General features: G+C 38.2%; 1 protein-coding gene across 2 annotated transcripts; it reads right to left on the bottom strand.

Moving 5' to 3' along the window:
• Nucleotides 1–367: 367 nt before the first annotated feature.
• RUNDC3A (RUN domain containing 3A) lies at nt 368–23,845 on the bottom strand. 2 transcript variants are annotated; one of them, XM_087946413.1, is made up of 11 exons: nt 23,644–23,845; nt 17,749–17,873; nt 15,946–16,079; nt 12,905–12,990; nt 9,560–9,649; nt 9,226–9,306; nt 7,512–7,677; nt 6,153–6,310; nt 5,789–5,953; nt 4,267–4,373; nt 368–1,545 (listed from the first exon to the last, which is right to left on the bottom strand). In XM_087946413.1, the coding sequence occupies exons 1-11, from the start codon at nt 23,748–23,750 to the stop codon at nt 1,403–1,405; spliced, it is 1,362 nt and encodes a 453-aa protein (XP_087802539.1). In that variant the 5' UTR covers nt 23,751–23,845; the 3' UTR covers nt 368–1,402. The 2 variants fall into 2 exon arrangements, with proteins under 2 accessions (XP_087802539.1, XP_026535562.1); XM_026679777.2 differs by having other exon boundaries at nt 5,789–5,926.
• Between the last annotated feature and the right edge of the window lie 367 nt (nt 23,846–24,212).

Below are 24,212 nucleotides of genomic sequence, written 5' to 3'. Positions count from 1 at the left end.
AATAGCAGAGTCTACCTGATTCAGTGGAGTAGGGTTCTAAACATTCACAAACCGTAACTAGCAACATAGGCTAAATTTGCAGTGCTCATAAGCACAGCTAGTTTCTCTCTCAGTATCCTAAATGGAAGAAGTGTGAATTCTCTCACCACCCACATAGACTTACCAAAGGTTTTCAGCTTTGGTTTTGGAATTTTGACAATACTGACATTATTACAAGGTTATGGGAAGAAGCTCTTCCCTTTTGTGTTACACATAACCATTAAAATGTGTTTACTTGGAGGGAAGAATGGGAAGACTAAGTGGCTTGTCCAGTTCTTGACACAATTGGTTACTGTTGAAATTGTTAGCGATTGCAGAATTTAAAAAACCCAGCCTGAACTTGTTACCAGAAAATAAGCATCAGTAAACATTGTCTGCCAGCTCCTTAATTTGATTTAATATCTGTTCTAACAATCTCACTAGGTGGTACCAGTCAGTTTCTCAGTTCTGGCCAGTGATGATCTTTATTTATCCTGGAGTAGATTCTTGTGTTTGTCTTGTTGCTTCAGAACTATGGCACAGATCAAAAGTCAAGATATAAATATTGGTTCTTCAACTTGCAATGTTCTGTTCCTATAGCAGAAATTTTCAGTGGGATAGCAACATGCAGGAGAAACATGTTGAAAGTAGACTCATTCAAGAGTGGCAGGACCAAGGAAGACACAGAAATGATTCTTGTGCTGCAAAGTTATTCCAGAATTTGAAGCTGCCTTGAATCCCCTTTCTGTAATACGATTAACCAAAACAGATCCTGCAGTTGTCTTTGGAGTGCGGCAGTGGGCTTAAGAAGGGTAACAAATTATCTCCCTTCCCACAACTATGTCTTAAAATGCTGTTTTCAGGAACACAACCACAGAGCATTCACTTCAATGAAAGGGGACAGATACAGGACCAGGCAATTTCCTTGTCCATTGTGCAAATCTTCACATTGAACGATGTGCAGCAGATTTCAACTTGTACAGATCTTTCTGCCTCTGGCAATAGATATTCAGAGGATTTTTTCTTAAATGTTGTTTTGCAGAGGCAGCCACCTTTTGGCAATCTCAACCATATATAATATACATTACATATATACAGCATCATGTTACAAAAGCGCTTTTTGTGGACAATCCTTCCATTTTCTGATAAAGGGGATGGGTTTTTTTTCCTCTGCTCCCAATTTAAGGAAAAATATCTGGGTTTCTAAGAATATTTTGATGAGGAAGCAGACACATTGCCCTTTTGCATCAAGCTGGATAAATGGTTCAGTTGCCCTCCCCACCTACTGAAATCAAGCCAAAGGGGCTTGACTCAATAAGATTTGTCCACCCAAAATCTCCTTCATAGACGTTTTTAAGGTTTATGAGAATAGCCTGCCACTGTCTCAGCTTGGACTATGAGCAGGGCTAGGCTCCGTGCTGTCGCTCACCAGACACTCGTTGGATTTTAGGCTAGCTAAAGACTTGCAGCTAGGCAGAGAGGCCAAAGATCCACAGAGGCCCAACATTGATGGAGTTGGATCCTTTCCTGCAGAAAGAAGAGAGGGAGGGCTTTACAATGAGTGTAGACCACCTCTGAGAACATGACTGGCTCATACTCCCAACAAGGCATACAGCCAGATTAAAAACAACTAAACTTTCCTTTGTGTTGAATTTCTACTTTGGCTTATAAAAGAAATCTATTGATTTGAAGAGTCTGGGGCCGTCTACGGCAGGCATTAGTGCCATTTTCAATAATTTTCTAATAAATTATTAATAATTCATCAATAAAAGTTCATTAACTTAATTGAAAGATTAAAAACTTAGAGCTTAATCCAAAAACCAGCAGTTGTAATTGAAAAATTAATTACATATTTGTCTTAGAGAGACAGAAAGCTGGCATTGCATAAAATGTTACTTGAATAGTATCCCTAAAATGAGAAGACAGAATACAAAACAGAATTATGATCCTGCAGAGAAGCCAGTCTTCTGTGTTATTGTCACGAGTGTGCCTTTTGATTGAGAAAAAACAAATTTTAAGACAAAATATAAAAGGCTACTGAATTCTAATATATTCAGGGTAATTTGAACCAAATTACATAATATACACTGCTCAAAAAAATAAAGGGAACACTTAAACAACACAATGTAACTCCAAGTCAATCACACTTCTGTGAAATCAACCTGTCCACTTAGGTAGTAACACTGATTGACAATCAATTTCACATGCTGTTGTGCAAATGGAATAAACAACAGGTGGAAAGCATAGGCAGTTAGCAAGACATCCCCAATAAAGGAGTGGTTCTGCAGGTGGTGACCACAGACCACTTCTCAGTTCCTATGCTTTCGGGCTGATGGTTTGGTCACTTTTGAATGCTGGTGGTGCTTTCACTCTAGTGGTAGCATGAGACGGAGTCTACAACCCACACAAGTGACTCAGTAATGCAGTTCATCCAGGATGGCATATCAATGCGAGCTGTGGCAAGAAGGTTTGCTGTGTCTGTCAGCGTAGTGTCCAGAGCATGGAGGCACTACCAGGAGACAGGCCAGTACATCAGGAGACGTGGAGGAGGCCGTAGGAGGGCAACAACCCAGCATCAGGACCGCTACTTCCGCCTTTGTGCAAGGAGGGACAGGAGCACTGCCAGAGCACTGCAAAATGACCTCCAGCGGGCCACAAATGTGCATGTGGCTGCTCAAACGGTCAGAAACAGACTCCATGAGGGTGGTATGAGGACCCGACGTCCATAGGTGGGGGTTGTGCTTACAGCCTAACACCGTGCAGGACGTTTGGCATTTGCCAGAGAACACCAAGATTGGCAAATTCGCCACTGGCGCCCTGTGCTTTTCACAGATGAAAGGTTCACACTGAGCACATGTGACAGATGTGACAGGGTCTAGAGACGCCGTGGAGAACGTTCTGCTGCCTGCAACATCCTCCAGCATGACCGGTTTGGCAGTGGGTCAGTAATGGTGTGGGGTGGCATTTCTTTAGGGGGCTGCACAGTCCTCCATGTGTTTGCCAGAGGTAGCCTGGCTGCCATTAGGTACCGAGATGAGATCCTCAGACCCCTTGTGAGACCATATGCTGGTGCGGTTGGCCCTGGGTTCCTCCTAATGCATGACAATGCTAGACCTCATGTGGCTGGAGTGTGTCAGCAGTTCTTGCAAGACGAAGGCATTGATGCTATGGACTGGCCCGCTTGTTCCCCAGACCTGAATCCAATTGAGCACATCTGGGACATCATGTCTCGCTCCATCCATCAACACCACGTTGTACCACAGACTGTCCAGGAGTTGCGGGGTGCTTTAGTCCAGGTGTGGGAGGAGATCACTCAGGAGACCATCTGCCATCAGGCATTGTAGGGAGGTCAGACAGGCACGTGGAGGCCACACACACTACTGAGCTTCATTTTGACTTGTTTTAAGGACATTACTTCAAAGTTGGATCAGCCTGTAGTGTTTTTTTTCCACTTTAATTTTGAGTGTAACTCCAAATCCAGACCTCCATGGGTTGTTAAATTTGATTTCCATTGATAATTTTTGTGTGAGTTTGTTGTCAGCACATTCAACTATGTAATGAACAAAGTATTTAATAAGAATATTTCATTCATTCAGATCTAGGATGTCTTATTTTTGTGTTCCCTTTATTTTTTTGAGCAGTGTATATTGGAAAGTCAGCTGGAACAAGGCAAACCTAGAGGGAGATGGAACAACAAAGGATATTTTTGCTTTATTTCTAAATGTGAAGTCACTGAAAACTAGACAATGCTTGATGGAAAATAGAACTTACGGTTTGTGAGAAGCCACTGTTATTAATTATTGGAATTATTTCTTAAAACTAATAACTATTTTGGACACTCTGCCCAGAAAGCAGGCTAGGAAGAGTGATTTCATAATCTCAGAAAACTTGATTTTAGCCAAGAATCTCTTGTGTAAGATACTTACCTTTGAAAATATTAATTATGGGACTTAATTATTTTCAGAATTGTCTGATCAGGGAGATCAGGGAGCCTATAAAGTGGGAGCCAGCATTCACATATGTAGAGAGGAAAAGAAAATGTGAAAAGCAAAGAGCATAAAAGCTGTGGCACATCTTTCTTTCTTTTTTTAGAGTAAACCCTTTTGGAGTTAACATACTAAACCACAGATGGTTGAGCGGGACAATATGGTTGGGTTCGGAAAACCTTAAACCAAATGAAATGACACAAGGGCTGAGTGATGTACAACACCAATGACAACTATTTCCCAAGACCATGCAAACTCTTACCTAGTGGCCCCCAAGGTTCCCCTTCATGTTTCCCTTCACACATCCGTTGTGAATCAGAACTCAAACTTATTTCTGTGGAGAGTTGATCTGTGCTCATGAAGCTGTGCCTGCAAAAAGGGGGAAAAAGAATTAGGAGACGTCTCTGAACTAAATCCCAGAATGTGTACATTCTGATAAGGCAGTAGTCTGATGATAACTATTGAGATCTGCCAGTTTCTCTGTCCTACTTCATTTAAAATAGACATATAAATGTGTGTGTTTGTGTGTGTGTGTGAATGTATGTATGTCCAGGGGAAAAAAAGGTGAATGTCAAGAGGGCATCCTGCAAATATCTTCATTTTGATTTTTTTTCAATAGGTGGTTTATAATTGATCTTGGTCATGCCCATCACATGAACCATGTTTAAAGGGCTCATAACTTGGTCTCATAATTCCAAAGGCACCCTTTGGAAAGACTTTAGCAGGCTGCCAGAAAAATACCCCATGGCTGTATAATTCTGGTGTGTACAGGAGGCACATCTTAAAACAAGGCAATCTATGTAGCTACTGAAGTCAGATAGTCTGCTTTTCAGGCAGAATTTCAATGATTTTTTTTAGCCACAATGCAACTATGGTTTGTAATTGCTCGCCTCTGGCATGTTTTATTTCTTCCCCATTTAGCATATAACCTAGGATTTATAGATTATTTCATCCAAATATTAATATAGCTCAAATTTGTTTTGCTTATTTGTTTTCAATTCAGATATGGCTGGCTAGGTGTCACCATTTTCTCTGGATAATCCTTGAATATTGTTCTCCATTGATTCCCTTCTTTTTATTCTTGAAATTACCTTTCTTTTGCTCAGCCAATTCTAATATTGAGTGGTTACAAAATTTTGTCAATGGAGAATAATTCATACTAATTTAAAGTCAAGACAGCAAACAAGCTTGGTGTTTTTGTAGCATCTATAGACAGTGTAGGAACTTTTGTGCCTATTTCTTCATGTGTCAGGATTGCCAAAAGAAACCTGTTTCTATGGATAAAAAGTTTCCTAGATAATGAATGCACACTCTAAATTAGGTGGTGACCTTAATATTTTTCCAAAAACATCAAAGTTTGATGCTTTCATTCTGAAAAAGAATGTCCTTCCTTTGTTTAAAAACAGATTGGCTATTTTAGTAAGACAAATTGAAACCAGAGAAAAGTTAGAAGGGATTTATTATGATTCAACTATTTGCTTAAGTTGACCCAGACTGAGCAAATAGAGAATTAGATTTGGAACAAAGATAGGCAATATTTTAGTGGGAAAATGCTACACAAGTTCTGAGGCATGTGAAGGGATGTGATAAGCAAGTCAGTGATGAAAACAGAAATTAGGAAAGATTAAATTATTTTCCATGAATTTTAGACACACTGAAAAGTGTAGAACTTATTTCTTGTCTTGAAATGGAGGAAACATGCACCACAGATTTTCAGCAACTTCAGTGCTGAAGATGCAAGAGATCTTATAGAAAAAGTTACATCATTCAGAATACACACTGACCTCCTGAATATCTTGGCTTCTGCATGGCTTTCATTACTGTTCAGAGTACCCAAAGAGGGCCACTGGTTCACCAAAGGTGCAGCCATCTCCTTGGAGAGTTGGGTAAACTGGCTGTTGTCTGAAGGAACGAGGCCCGTCCTGAGGGCAGAGCAGGAGGAGGGAAATCTGATTGAGGAGGAGGGAATGCAACCTATCAGCTCAAAGCAAGGAACCAGAGAAAAGCACTGTGTCCATCCTCCCACTTGACTCAGAATCTAGTTTTAACAAATCTGAGATCCCCACCTCACAGGACAAGGGGAAATGGATTCCATTTGGGCCTGTTTATTACTGGCAAAGAGAGTATGTGGGGTTGGATCCTACTTACAGCTGCTCCTGCAGTTCCAGGATGATCCCTTCCAACTCCCGTTTCTCTAACTGATTCTGCACCGTCACCTCTTCCAGCCTTAACTTCAGACGTTTGTTCTCTGCCTCCAGATCCTTGAGTTGTGACTCTCTCAACCGAACTAGCTCTTCTAGATAGCCCTGGGACACAACAAATTAAGGGGGAAAGGAAAAAATTAATTCCTATTCAGTAATATAATAAAATTGCCATAAAATTAATAGATTATTGGAGTAAACTCTGCAAAAACAGCCAATAAAGAAGACTTTAAAAATGACTCTTGTCCATGAACTGCTAACCTCTTTTTTAGACTACTGACTTAATAACCTTCAAAAGTTGTTTCAGGACTAAATTCCCCAGCATACCAAAACTAGTAGTATAAGCAAGTCTTTAGAAAGCAGATTAAACCAAAATATTGCACCAAAACTTTTTAAGGTAATCCTTAAAAAGGACATTTCAAAGTTTAGGTGACCACAATGCAGAAGATGTGGTTCTCAGTTGTGTTTTTGACAAAGGGAAGCATAAAGAAGGGCTTCTGGGGGATTTATTTAGCATGTAATCCAAAATTAGTTATGAAATGATTTAAAGCCTGGCAAAAAGTATTTTGTGGAGTTAATTATAATCAAAGCTTTAGAACAGCCTTCCCTAACCTGTTCTTTGGGTGTATTCCTTGGTGGGAGGGAGGGGAGGAGGAGGAGGAGGAGGAAATCAAACATATATTAAGAATTATCTGGTAAGGTAAATATATAATTCAATTATACTTTAATTAATTCCTGAATTGGTTACATATTCTGAACAGATAACTATTTTAATCTATTGCAAATTATCCCATAATCTGATGACTTCCAATTATTTTGGGCTACAACTTTTATATCACCAAACACTCCCATAATCCAATACATTTTAAGTCACCAATTTAGAGGAACCTCAGCATCTGATTTTTCTTCATGGGAAATTTCTTCCCCAATACAAGTAACACAAGAGCGAAGATTTTCCATATGGTGCAGCCATGTAGAAATCCCTCCCCGTGTCTACTCTGCATCCATTAGCTCTTTCCCATGGAAGTTTTATTTTAGACCTATCAAATTCTCAGAGCCTCCTGGAAAATCTTTCTTTGGTTTTGTTTTCTTTGTTTTTTAATTTCAAAAACAGCTGGTTTTAGAAGTCCTGTGGATTACAGGAGGTGCTCCTTTATGTCAATTTTCTCTCTCTAAGGCTGAAGCACTATTTCTAAATCTCGCTGTATTTTCAGATGTGCAACCATGAATATTTCAATGCCTTTTGAGACATCTTTTATGCCAGGTGTGGATTTGACCCTCGAGCTCATGCTTGAATTCCAGGTACCTTTTGTGCATAGACGATGCGAAACTTCTGCTCTATCTTGCGCCATTTAATGTACCAGCTGTCTTCTGCAGTCACTAATGGTAAGTAAGGGTGGTCAGGAGAGCTCTCTTCACTGGTACTGCTCTCCAGGCTGTGCCGGTCCTCTTCATCACTTAGGTAATCATAACTAGAGAGATTAAAGTTTACTGCAAAAAAGCGACTGAAATGGGATGCACAATTGCATGCTAGAGTCTTCCATTTACATATAAATAAATAAATAAATGCTCTGTCTTGCATATTGGCAAAAAAAAATCAGAAAATAAAATACAAGCTGAATAGTCAAGACCTTGTTGATGATCCAAGCTCTGTAAAGGACCTTGGAATACTCATCTCTAATGATCTAAGCCCACTGTAACTACATAGCCAAAAAAGGCATTAAGAGTTGTTAACCTAATCCTACGTAGCTTTTTCTTCGGTAATATCACAAAACATACAAAACATAGAGCATACAAAACATTTGCTAGACCAATACTTGAATACAGCTCATCAGTCTGGAACCCACATTACGTTATCTGATATTAACACAGTTAAGAAAGTCCAGAAATATTTCACAAGAAGAGTTCTCCACCCCTCTACTCGTTGCAGAATACCTTATGCCACTAGACTTGAAATTCTAGACCTAGAAAACCTAGAACTACGCCATTTTCAGTCCGATCTAAGTATTAGTATATAAAATCATACATTGCAATGTCCTACAAATACTTCAGCTTCAACCATAACAATACAAGAGCAAACTATAGATACAAACTCAAGGTTAACCGCACCAAACTTGATTGCAGGAAATACGACTTCAGCAACAGAGAGTGGTCAATGTCTGGGATACTCTACCTGACTCTGTGGTTTCTTCCACAAACCCCAACAACTTTAACCTTAAACTGTCTACTATTGACCTCACCCCTTTCCTTAGAGGTCTGTAGGGGGTGTGCATAAGCGCACCAACGTGCCTACCATCCCTGTCCTATTGTTTTTTTATTTTTCTTAGATGTATTTATTTCTTGTATTCACAACTATGTTTATCCTTATACCTATTATCTTGTAAGCGATTGACAAACAAACAAACAAACAAATAAATAAATAAATAAATAAATAAATAAATAAATAAATAAATAAATAAATAAATAAATAAATAAATTTCCATCTCAAGTTTACAGACAGCAGCACTATATTTTAGTGATCCTAATAAGAATGGCTTCAGGAGTTTCTACAGGTCCTTTCAAAGAATATATTGCGTACCTGTCCTAAAACCGGTAGATATATCTAATCATTTCAGGTCCCAAGAATACCATTCTGAAAACTTCCATTAAAAAAAAATAACCTACAAAAAGAATGTTAATGCATCTACCTATTCTGCTATTTCATGGGAAGGGTTTTGTTTTTGTTGTTTTGTTAATATGCAGGGGCATTCATAATTTGTTCCCTGTCATCCTATGCAAATTTATGATCAGAAGAGATACAATTAATTTTGCCATCAGGATTTCCGATGATGATGATGATGATGACCCAATCTGTGTTACATGTGGAGCCAGTTTAGAATGTGTTCTTACTTTTTTTTTCCTCTGGGAGGCATATCTTGAACTCTGTTCAGAGCTTACACTACTAGACTTGGAGAACCTTCTGCAATCCAGGTCTATAGCCCAATTCTATGACACAAGGCAACATTAGGAAAACCCATTACCTCTGTGTGAACTTCAGATATGGAGTATAGTCGATAACCACTGGTGTCTTACCATCCATAATTTCCCCTTTGAGGCAGAAACTGTAAAACAAATCAAGATTGGATTTAGTTATTTAAAAATCCCTCTCTTTGGAGCACCTACCATAGATAGTTTAGGGCAAGTATCACAGTTCTAATATCAGCTGGGCACTATCACAATATTTTTTATTTGATTTAATGTGCAAAGGCAATCAAACATAGTTCATTCAATAGGTATATCATGGAAGATATAATACTTACCCAAAATAACAGTGCTTATCCAGACAAATTTTTAAAAAATAGGGCATCAATGTACCTGAAGTCTATAGCACTAAGCCCAATCAGCATTCCTGTAAGGACAGTTGATTCTTCTCGCAGCATGATTGCTCCATCGTCATAAAATCTCCTATAGAGGGAGAGGTGAAGAAAGAGAGACATTGTTGATTAAATAGGGGCAAATGTGGAAAAAAAATATGGGAGTCATGAGAACAACTCCCATATCTTTTTTCCACATTTGCCCTTATTTAATAGTCATGTTGAAGACTACTTGTATTAGAACAGTGGGAGATATGACATCTCCCACTGTTCTGTTACATGTAGTCTTTGACTTATGACCACAACTGAGCCCAAAATTTCTCTGCAAAGTGTGACACGTTAAGTGAATTTTGACCCATTTTATGACTTCTTGCCTCAGAGGTTAAGTGAGTGCAGTTGTTAAATTAGTAATGTGGTTGTTAAGTGAATATGGCTTCCCCATTGACTTTGCTTGCCGAAAGTTTGCAAAATGGGATCACATGACCCCAGGACACTGCAACCATCATAAATATGAATCATATTTATTCATAAATATGAATAAATATGGTTCATAAATATGAACCAACATCTGAATTTTGATCATGTGACCATGGGGATGCTGCAATGGTTTGAAAAGTTTGAAAAATGGACATAAGTGTCAACTTGCAAAGCATCCCCGAACTGCTCTCAAATTGCCATGGGCAAAGGAGATGGGAGAGCAAACTTCACTGCTGCCTTAAGAAGCTGATATCTCAGTTAAAACAAGGCACATTCCACTCAAATCTCCAAGCCTGTCTCCATGGGAACCTACAGTGGTCAGAACTTTTACAACCCGTGAAATTGCTTTATTGGGGAATAGGACTGATGACACATATTGGGTGGAGGGGGAAACAGAGTCAGAGGCAAAGTGCCAGTCCGTGCCAGCATAAAACTCCTAATAAATGACTGGATTTCTTTTTAAACTTGGCTTGAGACTCATGATTTAATTAGGGCATCTGTCGGAACCCTGACAGTGAGCCAACTCTGACTTTAGTTAATTTGCACTTTGCCTCTGACCCATTTTCCTCCCCCCCCCCAATATGTGTCATCAGTCACATTTCCCAATGATTCAATTTAACAGGTTGTGAAATTCCATCCGGACCACTGTGGGTTCCCACAGAGACAGCCTAGGATATTTGGGCGGAATGTGCCTTGTTTTGACTGAGATATCCTTTCTACAAAATACTTGAGGTTAAAATTCCCCAGTAAGAAGCTGAGACCCAAGTTCATGGGGCCATTCTCCATAGTGAAGATCATCAACTGGTGACGATGCAATTAAAATTGCCCCAATTTCTGGGGAACATACACCTGGTATTCCAGAGCAGCCTCTTAAAACCCATAGTTGGTCAATTGAGACCGCTACCCCATGAGCCCCTGGACCGAGTAGTCATAGGGGGACAAACCCATTATGAGGTGCAATGAATCCTCAACTTGAGATGGCACAGGATACAGCTCCAGTATTTAATCAAGTGGGGGGGGGGTTATCCCTTAGCAGAGGCATCTTGGGTAAAGAGTAGAAACATTCAAGCTGACCACCTCATAGCTAAATTCCATGCAGACAATCCAAATAAGCCTGGAGGGAATCACAACCCTAAAATCTATATCTGTACTCAAATTGTTTTTGCTTTGTACAGGTCACCTTCACAAAGCATCCCTGAACTGCTCTCGAGTTGCCATAGGAAAGGGGGATGGGAGAGCGAATTTCGCTGCTGCCTTAAGGAGCTAATATCTCAGTCAAAACAAGTCACATTCCACCCAAATCTCCAAGGCCATCTCTATGGTAACTCACAGTGGCCAGAGGGAGGGACTTTTATAACCTGCGAAATTGCTTCATTGGGAAATGTGATTGATCATACAAACTTGGGGGAGGAGGAAACAGGGTCAGAGGCAAAGTGCAAATTAACTGCAGTGAGAGTTGGCTCCACCTGGTCCATGCCGGCATGAAGCTCCTAATAAATAACTGGATTTTTGTTTTTAAGCTTGGCTTGAGACTCATGGTTTAATTAGGGCACCTATCGGAATCCTGACAGCAAGTCACTTTTTTCAGTGTCATGGTAACTTTGAAAGGTCATTAAATGAACTGTTGTGAGTCAAAGACTATCTGCATTACAAACATAAAAAAAAATGTACATTTACACACTTCACCCTTAGAGTAGAATGGAATATATACAATGCACATAGATAATATAAGGCCATCCCATATCAAAACTATTTATAAAATATTACTTTATTGAAATAATGCCTGCCATTGCATCCATCTTTCTTTTTACAGGAAACGTTTGACAACTCTTGCTTACTTTTGTTCTTTTTCTGGACAGTTGGGCACTTTTTAACCAACTCCCTTAGCCACAGCAGCCCACTACTTTATATTTCAAGAAAAAACTATATGGGGCTCTATTTGGGTTCCCAAACATATTCTTAAAAATTAAACCAAAAGCAGATGCTTTCCTTTGCAGCCTGCCAACTACAATAAGAAAACTAAAAACATCAAAATATCAAAACTTAGATTGGATAGGAGCTTGAAAGATACCAAAAGGGGTTTACAGGCTCATTGGCCTCCTCAAGTCCATCCTCCAGGCAGGATCAAGATACCTCTAAGCCAGGAGTGTCAAATTGGCAGCCTACGAGCCAGATGTATCACACACAGGCCATGCTCACTCCGGCTCCTCAGAGGAAAAAATATCGCGATACAATTGAGTTTGACATCTGTGCTCTAAGCCATTCAAAAATGCTGGTGTATATAATACATTTAGACCCAAAGAAACCTACTTAGTCAACAGTTTGAACATGACATTTTTGCATCGTAGAGGCAGCACATTAGGCACAGCTTTTTCTGTATATGAGGTCAGTATCAAGCAATTAAAAAACTGGGCCAGTGCCAAATATTGCACTATAAGAGCCTCTTTCCCATTTAGGCTTAGAATTTAAAATGCACAGATTTGCAGAAAGAGTTGAAAGTAATTGCCTTGCACTTGCAGAATACAAGTTCATTTATGGCTACTATATACTGAAAAACAACAGAAAAATAACAGTAAAGTCATTATATACCCAGAACAAGATTTCCAAACTGGACTCCACTTTTTGAGATTCTGAAATGTCTAAGTACATGCATGTAAGTTTACACTGTGTTTATATTTATGAGCTCGGGACAGCTTTTTCCTTCCTATTAGTATTTGGTAGGATTTGTGGGCCTATATGAGCTCCTTCAAATAGTTGTAATTTTGGTTGGGAAAATAACTAGGGAATTGGTCTCCAGACCTACTTGATCAGAGAAAATGGAGCAAAAGAAAAGGGGGTTACTATTTGGTGCAAGCACAGATGTTCTTACCTGGTTGTTCTAGTATCCCGAAGTGCTGTAGCAATATACTCAGACATGCGCTTCTCCATCAGAGCCACACGAATCCATGCCCGGCCCTAAAACAGAAAGTTTGCTAGAACAAGCAGCACTACAAAAAATTTTCCTTGTAAATGTACAGGAACTAACTCAACACAAGATTCTGGCCAATGCTGAAAAAGATTTATATCTAGTTCAACCTGAATCTGTACACAAAGTAAAGATAGCCAGGAAAAATCTAAGGAAAGCTGAATGACAGCCAAGTGAAGGTTCCCATTGTGACATTAATTTAATCCACTGCTGTTTCCTAATATTATTCCTTTTAAAAGTCAGTATGTCTCACCCTCTCCAAAGATTTTGCCTTACAGATTGTCCTCAACTTATGACCATTTGTTTAATGGCTATTGAAAGTTACAGTGGTGCTGAAAGATGTCAGTTACAACTGATTTCATGCATCCTCACAGTCAGCATCTTCACAGTCACATGATCAAAATTTGGGCACTTGGCAACTTGCACACACACACACACTCACACACACACTGGTATCAGTGTCATGAAGTCATTGCCATTTATGACATTCCAAATGGGCGTTCTGACAAGCAAAATCAACCATAGCAAAAGTGGTCATAAAATTGGATGCAACTCACTTAATGATTATATTGCTTAGCAACGGAAAGTTTGATCCCATTTGTCATAAATAATTGTAACTCTCCCGCTTTTATAAAACTGAATTTCTGACAAGTTATATTTAAGACGATAGGGTCTCCTCTTCTCTCTCTCTCTCTCCTCTCTCTCTCCTCCTCCAACTCAGCTTTTTCTCAAATGGCCCTCAAATGGCTGGAAATAAATTTCAGAAAGCCATGGCTCCTCTCCATCATTTCCTCAGAGTATAGGTATGCAGACTGACTTCACAATGAAATCAGCTGACCTCTCTTCCCTCCGGAATGGGGTTTCACAGAATTAACTCCCTTTGAGTTAAAAGTTTTGGAAAGACGAAGAAGGAAATCCAGTCCAGGACCTCACTACATGCCCACTCAGAAATAAGACTGAGAACAAATAGGATTGAGAGGGTGGGAAAGGAGATCTCTCCGTTCTCAGCCACCTACTGTTTTAGCAGGGAATGTAGGAAAAGAGAACAAATGGGTTCCTCTTTCTTGATCTGGTGATTTTTGGGTGGGCCTTTTGTTCTCTTCCCACATGCAATGCCTGATGTGTGGGACCAGGAGGCTCTGCAACATACAAATAGGCCCTTTTATCTTTCTGTTGTTGAGTTGCAGTAGAGCCAACATGTTTGCTCCTCAGTGTGGCCTAAGAGGAAAGAAACATAGAGACTCAATTCACCCCATTTAAAAAAAATAATGAAAGTGCCCGAGGCTGTCATGGGGATGGGGGTGGGAGTGGTATTTATGTGTATGTCAACAACAGTCAAAACATCCACAAGATGGATGTAGCACAATTAAGGCCCTGCGACTGTAGTGTTTTGATCCTGGGCATGGGATGACAATAATCATGTTGACTTTTCCTACCTCCCAGCATACGTTTACGAGTGTCAATGTGCCATGCTGGAGGATGTCCTAGATAGAAATCTCAATTATGACAAAACATTTAAGCCTTAATCTTTTACGTCCATTTTCTTACAACAGGACATTGTAGCTCTGGCATAAATAAATATAAATGATAAAGAACTCATACAAAGTATTAATGATTGCCTTACTATTTCTGCCTTTGCTGGAAGCAGATTCTTTATCAGTTCTCCATATCAAAACAACTAGTTAATCCCACAGTATAGACATCATTCTCAGAAAAGATGCTGCTCACCAAATCTCTGTTTCCAGATGCAATGTGTGTCCAAATCAATGACTCATGGGGAATCTGAAGCCATGATTTTCATCAAGGGGAGATAATTCACACACACTGTTTCTGTTGGCCACAAGTAGCCAACAGAAACAGATAGAAATTCAGGAAACTCACCTCAAAGATAGTTGATAAGTCACTGTAGACTTAACAGACAAATTCAAATAAAACAATGAGTTATTAAAATTAATAAAAAATAAATGTTATCTTTGATTTGAAAAGTGAGCTACTTAACTCTGAATCTTAAACTTAATTAGTAATCAAGAGTGAGAAATTCAACCATTGAAGTTTGTATTTAGTAATAATGAGGATCAAATAAGTGTGATGGAAAATTAAATAAGAGATAAAAGCTTCCCATAATTCATCCATTGGGAAGCAGTACAGGTCTAAATTAATTAAAGACAAAATCCCTTTGACGTGATTTTTACCTGTTTAAAAGATTCTTTCCAGCTATCTTTATCGTATAATGCAGATTCACGTCAAATTCAGGTATATGAAATAATGTGGACAACAGAATTCCTTTCTAAATGTTTAATTATAGCTATTCCTCAGACAAAAAACTACCACAAACTGAACATTGTCAAATGATTTAGAAAAGTAGGACTAACATCAAATTGGATTAACATAAGAGAAGATAATGTGTCCAACTTTTGAAAGAAATTAGAGTACTTTTCATGTTTGAATATTTCCATTAACCATGTAGTTCTTTCAGTTTTGTGAAACACAATGTATACCAACAATATCAACTACCAAATTTTGCTACATCCTGGAGCAATGTAGCATAGATAAATGCTTGAGTTTTAAAAACCATTTTTAGAAGTCGTATTACTTTTCTTTCTGCTTCTGCTATCTGCATATATAGTCAGATGCACAGCTGCAGGGAAGGTAAGCTGGGTTATGGGCGGGCCCAAAGAATTTTGTCAAGTGAGGTAAAAGTCAAGATGCTTTCCAACACCATCCCACATATAGAAATAAACTGGCAATTGAATAGCAACCTCCATAGTATCAAAAGGCCATATGTTAGGAGGTAGGGTAGGCTGTGTAGCACAAACAGCTCTGTCTTCATATACCTGGCTGTCATTCACAGCCCCCAGCATCTATCATCTGAAGTGGCCACTTAGCTATATGTAATGGCAGTGTCGGCCCAACAGGGCTTCCCTCAGTCCCTGAGATCTTCTGACCTTAGCCCTGGAGGAGCTTATGTTTTCCATGTTTTCAATACTACTGACGCAGTTATTTGGGACTTTGTTGCATGCCAGGCGGATGTAATCCCAGAAGCCACGTTGTCCATCAGAGCTAAACCAACTGGCAGGACCTAGGAGGAAGCAGGGAGGGAAGGAGGGGAAAGACTTGTAGTGTAGTGCAGACAATACTGATCAATAATGAATGGCTGTCTATTAGCTGCTACTTGCTAAGGAGTCTAATCTTAAATCTATCATAGACGCATATTAACATATTTATGTATATACATTGCTTCTTCATCCCTAGTGTATTAAAACTTTTTATATCTAGTCTAGTCAATGACCAATATAAAGTACTTTGATCAATGTCCTTTATCAAAGTTCACCAGAAACAGGTCTGTCTCTAATATTAGATGTCAGGGTGTATTGAAATATAGCAATCAACTACAACAGGAATCACAAAACAATTCCATTGCTTGCTTAAAAAAAAAAACCAGCACATATATAGTATCATAACAATTTGGGATGAATGGGAGTGGAATTGTGTATGAATGTCAAAATCAGATGTGCTTAATTCTAATTATATATCAGATATTGTTTAGAAGGTGGATTTTGAAATTGTATCAGAAAACATGATTAGTCCCACATCAATTATTATACATGGTACTGCCTGCCATACCTTGGGAAGACCCAGGGAAGAAAAAAGGAAAAGGCAGGTGATAACTCTCAGAGAAGCCTATTCAGACGTACCCTTTTCTCCTTTTATACAGAGCTCCCACCACCAACTGCCTTTGCAGAAATAAGTGTATAGAACAGTTTTAGTTCATTAAAAATAAATAAAAATATTTGTTTTTAGTTGCATGTAAGTATTTACATCCTGCCTTTATTTTGTACAATTCAGGATAGAGTACATAAAATTATCCAGCCAGCTTTCATGCCTGCAGGGGACAGGAATTTAGCCTCTTAGTTTCTACTTCAGCATCTTATCCAAACTGACTATATTGGGAAGAGACAAATAACAATAATAATTCAGAAATATAAATAGCCTGTTCACTTAGGCTCCAAAATACTTGTTGAGGCCCTAAGATAACATAATTTCCTGGCTGCTCCCAATAGAGATCAATATATATCAATATATGACACAGAACTATGAATGGAATTAACTTTTGAGTTGATTCAGAAGGGTTTTATTTTTATTTTTAGACCCTGCCATCCATCCATCGGATTCAATGTTTATTTCTTGACAATCACCATCTCTTAACATAATTTCTTTAGTCTTTAAGAAAGCAATAATTCTGACCCGTATTACAGATTGGATTGATAAGAGTGGCCCTGAAGCAAACAGAGTTAGCTGCTTACCTATCAGAAGGGTAAACTACTATATTGCACTGAGACATATCCCGAATTTATACTGTATGCTGAATAATGATGAGAGATATGCAGATCAACCACCATTTTATCAAACCATTGTTTTTGAAAGATATTTAAGCTCAGTCTTTGACATTTCAGTTTAGTTATATTGACATCAGTGGGACTTATATTAAAAATTCCATTCTATGATTCTATTCTATATGAGGTTTTCTTTAAAAAATATCCAATCTTATGCTGGATACAGAAGGAATATAAAAGGGGATTCCTCTGTTTTACCAAAACAATTTGCAGGCATCAGTCATGCATAGGCTAAGCAGTCATGCATGGACTTGGCAGTTTTTTGCTTAGCTCCATATATAAAATTTGCAGTGATGCAGATTAGCACCATCATCATCATCCTCGTCATCCACAAGATACATTTATTTGACCTACCATGATCCCCTTTGAAACGATGGCTGAGTATATGCTCTAAAATTGCAGCAAAGTTGACAAACTCTTCTGATGAATCATCAATGGGTTCTATCGTATATTTTTCCAATAAAGTCTTCACAGAGAATCTACAATTGAATGAAAAAAGGAAACATAAACAGAATTAAAAGGAAAAAGAAGCCAAATAATCAGATACAGCTTTTCTAATTCTTTGCAAAATATGTGCATAAGACAAAATTCTTCCTTTTCCACAACTGACTGAGCCTTTGCTCATAAAGTAGCAGCAGGAAAAAGGCTGGGCTCAGCCCTAGTGAGGCAGCTCCTGAGTCTGCACGCTAACACTCCTTATAGTCTATTGTTCCCATGCCTCTTGCTCAGCAAGTACAGCTCTTAGAAACATTTTTGCCTTCCCTGCCAAACCTGACTCTTTCTTAATTCAGAACTGAGAAAGTCAATAACAACCACCTTTTCGTCATATGTGGAACTTCATATCCATATCTTAATAACACTGCTACTGAGTGCTTAAATGATCTGCCTTCCAACATTTGACATTAGTTATTTTTTACTGCAAGTTTCAGAGTTAACAGAGAATTATTTTAAAGCCCATTGGTGCCTTGTCACTGCCTGGACAATCCTAGTGTCCATCAGAGAGAACAATATATGATGGTCAGGTACTATAAATGAACATCACTCATGTATTCCACAGTAAGAATTATGTGATGAAATGTAGGTTTTACAATTAAAAAACATCTACCTTAATCACCGGTCATAAAAAATCCTGCTATTTAGTAAATGGAGAGCTGGAAACTTTTAGTGAGGATCCTGGGGGTAGAAGTGTTCAGATTAGTGAAAGATAACTTGGCCTAAATTCCCAAACCCCAAAAACTTTAACCTTAGACTGTCTACTATTGACCTCACCCCTTTCCTAAGAGGTCTGTAGGGGGCGTGCATAAGCGCACCATCGTGCCTACCGTCCCTGTCCTATTGTTTCTCTTATTCTTTTATTTTTCTTATATGTACCCATTTCATGTATTCACAACTATGTATACACTTATACTTATTATCTTGTAAACAATTGGCAAATCAAATAAATAAATAAATAAATAAATAAGCACATGGGGTGGGAAGAGAGAGATTAATGGGTCAGGCTTCAGGAACCGGAAGCTCATCCCTTCCCAAATTGGAATAATTTATCCTTAACAGATGACCAATCTAAGCTTTCTTATATTTATGTACTTCTTTGTTTCTCCTCCAGTAAAATGAAAGCAATTTGGATTAATCCAACTTTTACATGTCCTTATTTGGAACTAACATAATGGTGATCATTTAAATGTATTCTGGGTATATATTTTTAATTGCTGAGTTATGTATTATGTTTCAATAATGTGGCTATTAAACAAGCAAGTGAACAAACGTGGGAGATTTTTATTCTAAGCAGCTTTGGGGAAATTATTGAACAGATTATTTGTTATACCCAGTAATAATTTTAAGCAATAGTGCATTAAGGAATACTTAAAACTTTCTGGCATAAATCTCATGAGATTTATAGCCATATCTCTAACCAGATTTACACAAAAATAAGTATAATAATATTCCTTAAGCACTCTCTTGCAAACTAATATTAGGTATTTGATATCATATACAAATTAAATTGTTAATAACTTCTGAGAGTAGCACTTGCATTTCCATATGATCCACTTCTCTGGTCATAATTATGTCTGTGTTTTGCTGGATGCTGGGTAAGAGTGTAGTATCTGTGAATGGATTGGTCCCTCTTAAAAAAAATTACTCACTCTCAGATGAGGCTGCCAATAGCATCTCTGCATGAATCACCATTCTAGGCTGGCTTTCAACTAATTAGAAATATCTAATATCATTGAATGATAATAATTAGAATTCTGTTAGGGGAGATTATTTCTATTTCTCTATATGTTAAAAGCTAATTCTTTTAAATGCAAAGTGAAGTATGTGTACAAATAGCTCACATAAAATTTTTCTTAGCTTTCAGGGGTCTGAGAAACATAGCTTTTACTCAATGTTTCACTGTTCTGCATTTTACAACTTCTACTGTTATAACTTAATTATATTGTATTTTGATGTATTTTGCTTCTGTTTGTTTCTCAAGCTGCATGTGCTTATACAACACTAAGTGCATTGTGTAATTAATTAAACATTACAGTCTGTAAACAAGTTTTGCAGTTACCTAACCAGGTATTCAAATATGAATTAGAAAATCAAGCTTAGGTTGTAAGTTCACACAAATTTATTTGTTTATTTATTTATTTATTGAACTTATATTGCCGCCTATTCACCCATGGTCACACGAATAATGTGAATATCAGAAAAATTAGATCTCTGTGAAAGCAAAGATGAACTCATCATGCTATAATGTATTTTGCCATTAAATATACACTTGAAATTTGCCAGTTCTATCTAATAAAGGTTAATATCAATTGATAATCACAAAAATTTTGGAAACATCTTCTTGATTTTCACACCTTCAATTATTCCTTGGATTCAATTTGGCTGCTAACCTGATCTCCTAATTGGCTAAAAATCTAATATAAGCATTTTAGTTCAGGTCAGCTTGAAAGGAGCAGGTGCATACAATAGTATGCCTGAAAAATCCATTAGAGTTGGCAGTTAAAAAGAATCAATCAATCAGTAAAGATTCCTGATTCAATCTTTATTTTTTAAAAAATTAAAAGCAATATAACAGATTACTTGATCTACTGACAGTTAGCTTCCTGTGATGCATTTAGCATTAAACCCATTCAGAATGTCTCTTGTTATTTGCCTTTCTGCCTGGTTTACATAGCCTCTGCAATTTAATCTTTTTTTTTTTTTTTTGGTATTGGCTTTTCATGATCTACCTATGCTATGGCTGCAATGCCTGAAAAATATTCCTGGAAGTTCCATAAAAACATGAAATTGAAGCTAATTGAAAATATGATTTAAGTTATTCAAAATAAGCATCAGAGCTGTTTAAACCTTTGAAATGAGCTGCTTTACATTATATGGAAGCATGTGTGAGGCAACTATTTTCGTATTTAAAAAGCTGCATCTTTCCAGGCTGATGTGAAATCATTTGCACAACCCAGAAAGCAATGAGTGTTTTAATCCATCTCTAAACCTCTACATTCTGTGAACTACTTGAAGATTGAAAATAATAACACCAGAATTATCTGACCAAATAGCAACTAGTTAGATGCTCTTAGAGAAATTCTGATAGTGATATCCATCCACTCCTCAGCATCCAAAACATATACTATTGCCATATCAAAGTAGGTGAAGCATAATGCTGTAATTTATCTTCAATGGTTAGGCTGAATTTGGTCAGTACCATTCAGAATGTTGCCTAATGTTATCACTTGAGTATTTATCAAGTTCCTTAACATATACACCTATTTTTTTTTAAAGTAAAATGAAGAGAAGAATGAATAGTGTTAATGAGTATCATGATTTCTCATTCCTTAATTCAGCATTCAAAATGTAGCCCAGTGAAAAATAAAGCAATTGCCTTTTCACATAATTGTTTCCCAAAGGTAAGAAAAAAATAATTAGCACATGTTCAAGATTCTCTACAAAGCCTGCTCCCCCTGCAAAGCACATTTTGTATGTCAATATTCTTTCTGTGGTATTTTTGTTATCAATTATGCTTGTCATGTGTATTTATAGAAAGAGTGTTATACATAAGACTAGCCTTATCTGTAAATAGAAAGAAGATGATCTTATTTGAGTTCAATGGGGTTATAGTCAATTTAAATATTTGCTGATAAGGTTTGTATTTTATCAGTCAAGATTATCTAGTCTTTATTCTTTATTCTAATTTATGTAAGCACTATATAAATTAAGAAAAAAAGAATAGCAGCAAAAAGTTGTCTACAAAAATGCTTGCTGTAGATATTTTCTTCTTCAGTGGAAACCATGAATACTTGTATTTAAAAACAGTGTGAATAATATTGATTTACATCCATCACCTGGGGTTTATTTCCTCCTCCTAAGTTTAAAAGCCCAGATTATTGATATTTTCTTGTCTAAGAAAGATGGGTTATGATTTATATTTTAGTCAACAATTGTGCTGGCTGGAAATATTGGAAAGACAACAGACTGGAAAAAGCTGCTCTCATCATTTTAGCTCCCCATTCTCTATCTTCTCCACCTCTGCTCTTTTTGGAAAGTTAGAATGATCAACATTGCACCCAACTTTCCAAAAATAAAAGACTAATTGTGATTTTTTTTTAAACCATTCAATCCTAAAAAATAAGCCTATTAAGGTGAAGAGTACATCTTTCTTCACTTCACTGGGAAAAACAAAAAGCACAGAATCTCATGGTCATCTTGTTGAATAAAAGGTACAGGGTGCTTGGAGGCAGGCCATCCAATTCTGGCCAGTCCCAGGAAGGAAGAGACATGAAGCTTTGGTTGGCTCTAAGCTAGGATTGTCCACATGTATTCGTTTTTCTGGGCAGTTGACTTTGATAGACAAGCAGAGGTCACCCAGTCTTTGGTGTCAGATATATGAATTTTTCTTAATAGAAGAAACCCATTGTCTCCTCTGCTTTTATTTCCCAAACTGTTTTTTCTATTATTATTTTATTCCATCTGAATAAAAACATTAACCTTCCAACAAAAGCTGCACTATCTTCTCCCTGCTTTAGCAATGCTATTTTGATATAGGTTGAAGAAACTAGAAACTAAAGGTAATCCTTCTACTTTTTGCTCAATGCCTTTGTTGGAAAATGGAGATTGTTGCCATAGCAGCTGCCTACTAGTTCTCCTTTTCTCCCGCTGTCCCTTCAACTGTTCAACAGTGATGTCACTTCCCAGATCTCATATCTCCCTAAATGGATGTCTATAGCATTCTTCTATCAACATTGTTTCCAAGAGAGTGCCTTCCTTTCTTTGAGAAAAAGAATGGGAAGGAATAAAAGGGATTCTAATATTGAAAGGGTTCCCTGTGACTTTTTGTTTCCTATTTCTTGCTTCTTCATGGGATTCAAGTTATGATGTTTTCAATTCTAAAGGGCAGCAATTCACTATAACAACTAGAATTATAGATAGCCTTTCTCTTGCCTCCCAGAATTTTCCACCTTGCACTGGAGCTGCAATTCCAGCTGCCAATCTGAAACTGTCTCAGCTAACTAATTGGTTTGTGAATGAAAATAAGGGTTTCAAGGCTGAAAATAGCTAGCATTAGGGTAAGGTCAGTATAATTTATGGTGTATTCCTCAAGTCCATGGCCATGTGAGAAAACCTCCTAGGTTATTAGAGTCTACTGATTTAATTAAGAATACATTTCTGGAAACCACAATTACTTTGAGTTTCTAATCCATAAATTGATATGCTGAAAAGTTGATTCTGCAAATATAATAGAAGATGTGCTGGACTGAACCTCACATAATTCCCAATTAGTATGTCCATTGACTATGCTGAGTGGAGTGATGAATAGTGTGACCCATCTTCTGTTAAAGTCCAGTGCTTTGGGACTCTACATCACCATTGTTATTTGTCCCCCTTCCCCCATTTTTTAAAACTTTCAATTTGCTTGTCTGCCCAACTTAGTCTGCCCTCTTGGATCTCTTGAATTCCAATCTCCCTGATTGTTTTTTTTCCCATCATTCGATATAGTATTTTTGCCTTTTTAGCTCTACCCCCTGTGTGAAATGTATGCAAAACGTTGTGTAAATCTTTAGCCTTTTCCAGACTTTTTCTAAAAAAATATTATTCATCATAAAATTAAAATATTGAGAAAAGGCACCTTTCATTTCCACCTTGCCCACTAATCTGGCTTTCCTGCCACCTTTATCTTAGGGAACATGCCTGTATGAATACCCTTTTATTCAGTCTGCTTCCACCACCACCCATCCCCACCCCGACAGTGAAAGAGTCTCTTACCTGCAGACTGTAATCAGATTTTTCCTTTCTACTGAGATGTTCCGGGAAGAGGTTTTCTTGGAGGACAACCCCAGCGCCATAGTGGACCGGATACAATGTGATTCCATCCAGGGGAAAGATGCTCCCAATAGCCCTGGTGGTGTCACTGCTACCTCTTCCTGCTCCTCTTCCTCCTCCTCCCCACCCCCTCCCCTCCCCCTTCCTCTTCTCCCTATTCTCCCCCAGAAAACAAGGCGTTGAGTCAACCTCCCCCAAGAGCGGATGGCTCTGAAATATCTCCCTCCTCTCTCCCTTCCCCAAATTAGCTCCAGCCCCCTTCTTGGATGAAAAAAAGCAGCCAAAGCCGGATGAATGGCGACAGGGGAGGGAAGGTCGGGAGGAGCTCTCCTTGGTGCTGATGGAAAGCGGGGTCCTCTTCCTCCTCCTCCTCCACAGAGGAAACCGGCCCCCTTTGCCAATGACGTGATGCCCGAGGATGGGAACAGTCGGCGCCGGCGGAGAAGCCAGGAACGGGAAGGAGGAGAGGCGGCGCCTGCCTTGTCAGTGCTTTCCAGTCATTTCATGCAGAC

The sequence above is a fragment of the Notechis scutatus genome, chromosome Z, assembly GCF_049901735.1.
Source record: "Notechis scutatus isolate UNSWTSFEM ecotype Mainland chromosome Z, rNotScu1.2, whole genome shotgun sequence".
Classification (NCBI taxonomy): domain Eukaryota; kingdom Metazoa; phylum Chordata; class Lepidosauria; order Squamata; family Elapidae; genus Notechis; species Notechis scutatus.
Note: the sequence above shows the minus strand (reverse complement) of the source record. Positions and strands in the feature narration are given on the sequence as shown.

Bases quoted from the DNA above. Each gene is read 5' to 3' on its own strand.
- RUNDC3A (XM_087946413.1), bottom strand. From the start codon at position 23,750: ATGGAATCACATTGTATCCGGTCCACTATGGCGCTGGGGTTGTCCTCC. The intron at 17,874-23,643 runs GTAAGAGACTCT...ATTCAATTGTAG, and splicing joins AATCTGATTACAGTCTGCAG to ATTCTCTGTGAAGACTTTAT. The intron at 5,954-6,152 runs GTAAGTAGGATC...CTCCTCAATCAG, and splicing joins CTGGAACTGCAGGAGCAGCT to ATTTCCCTCCTCCTGCTCTG.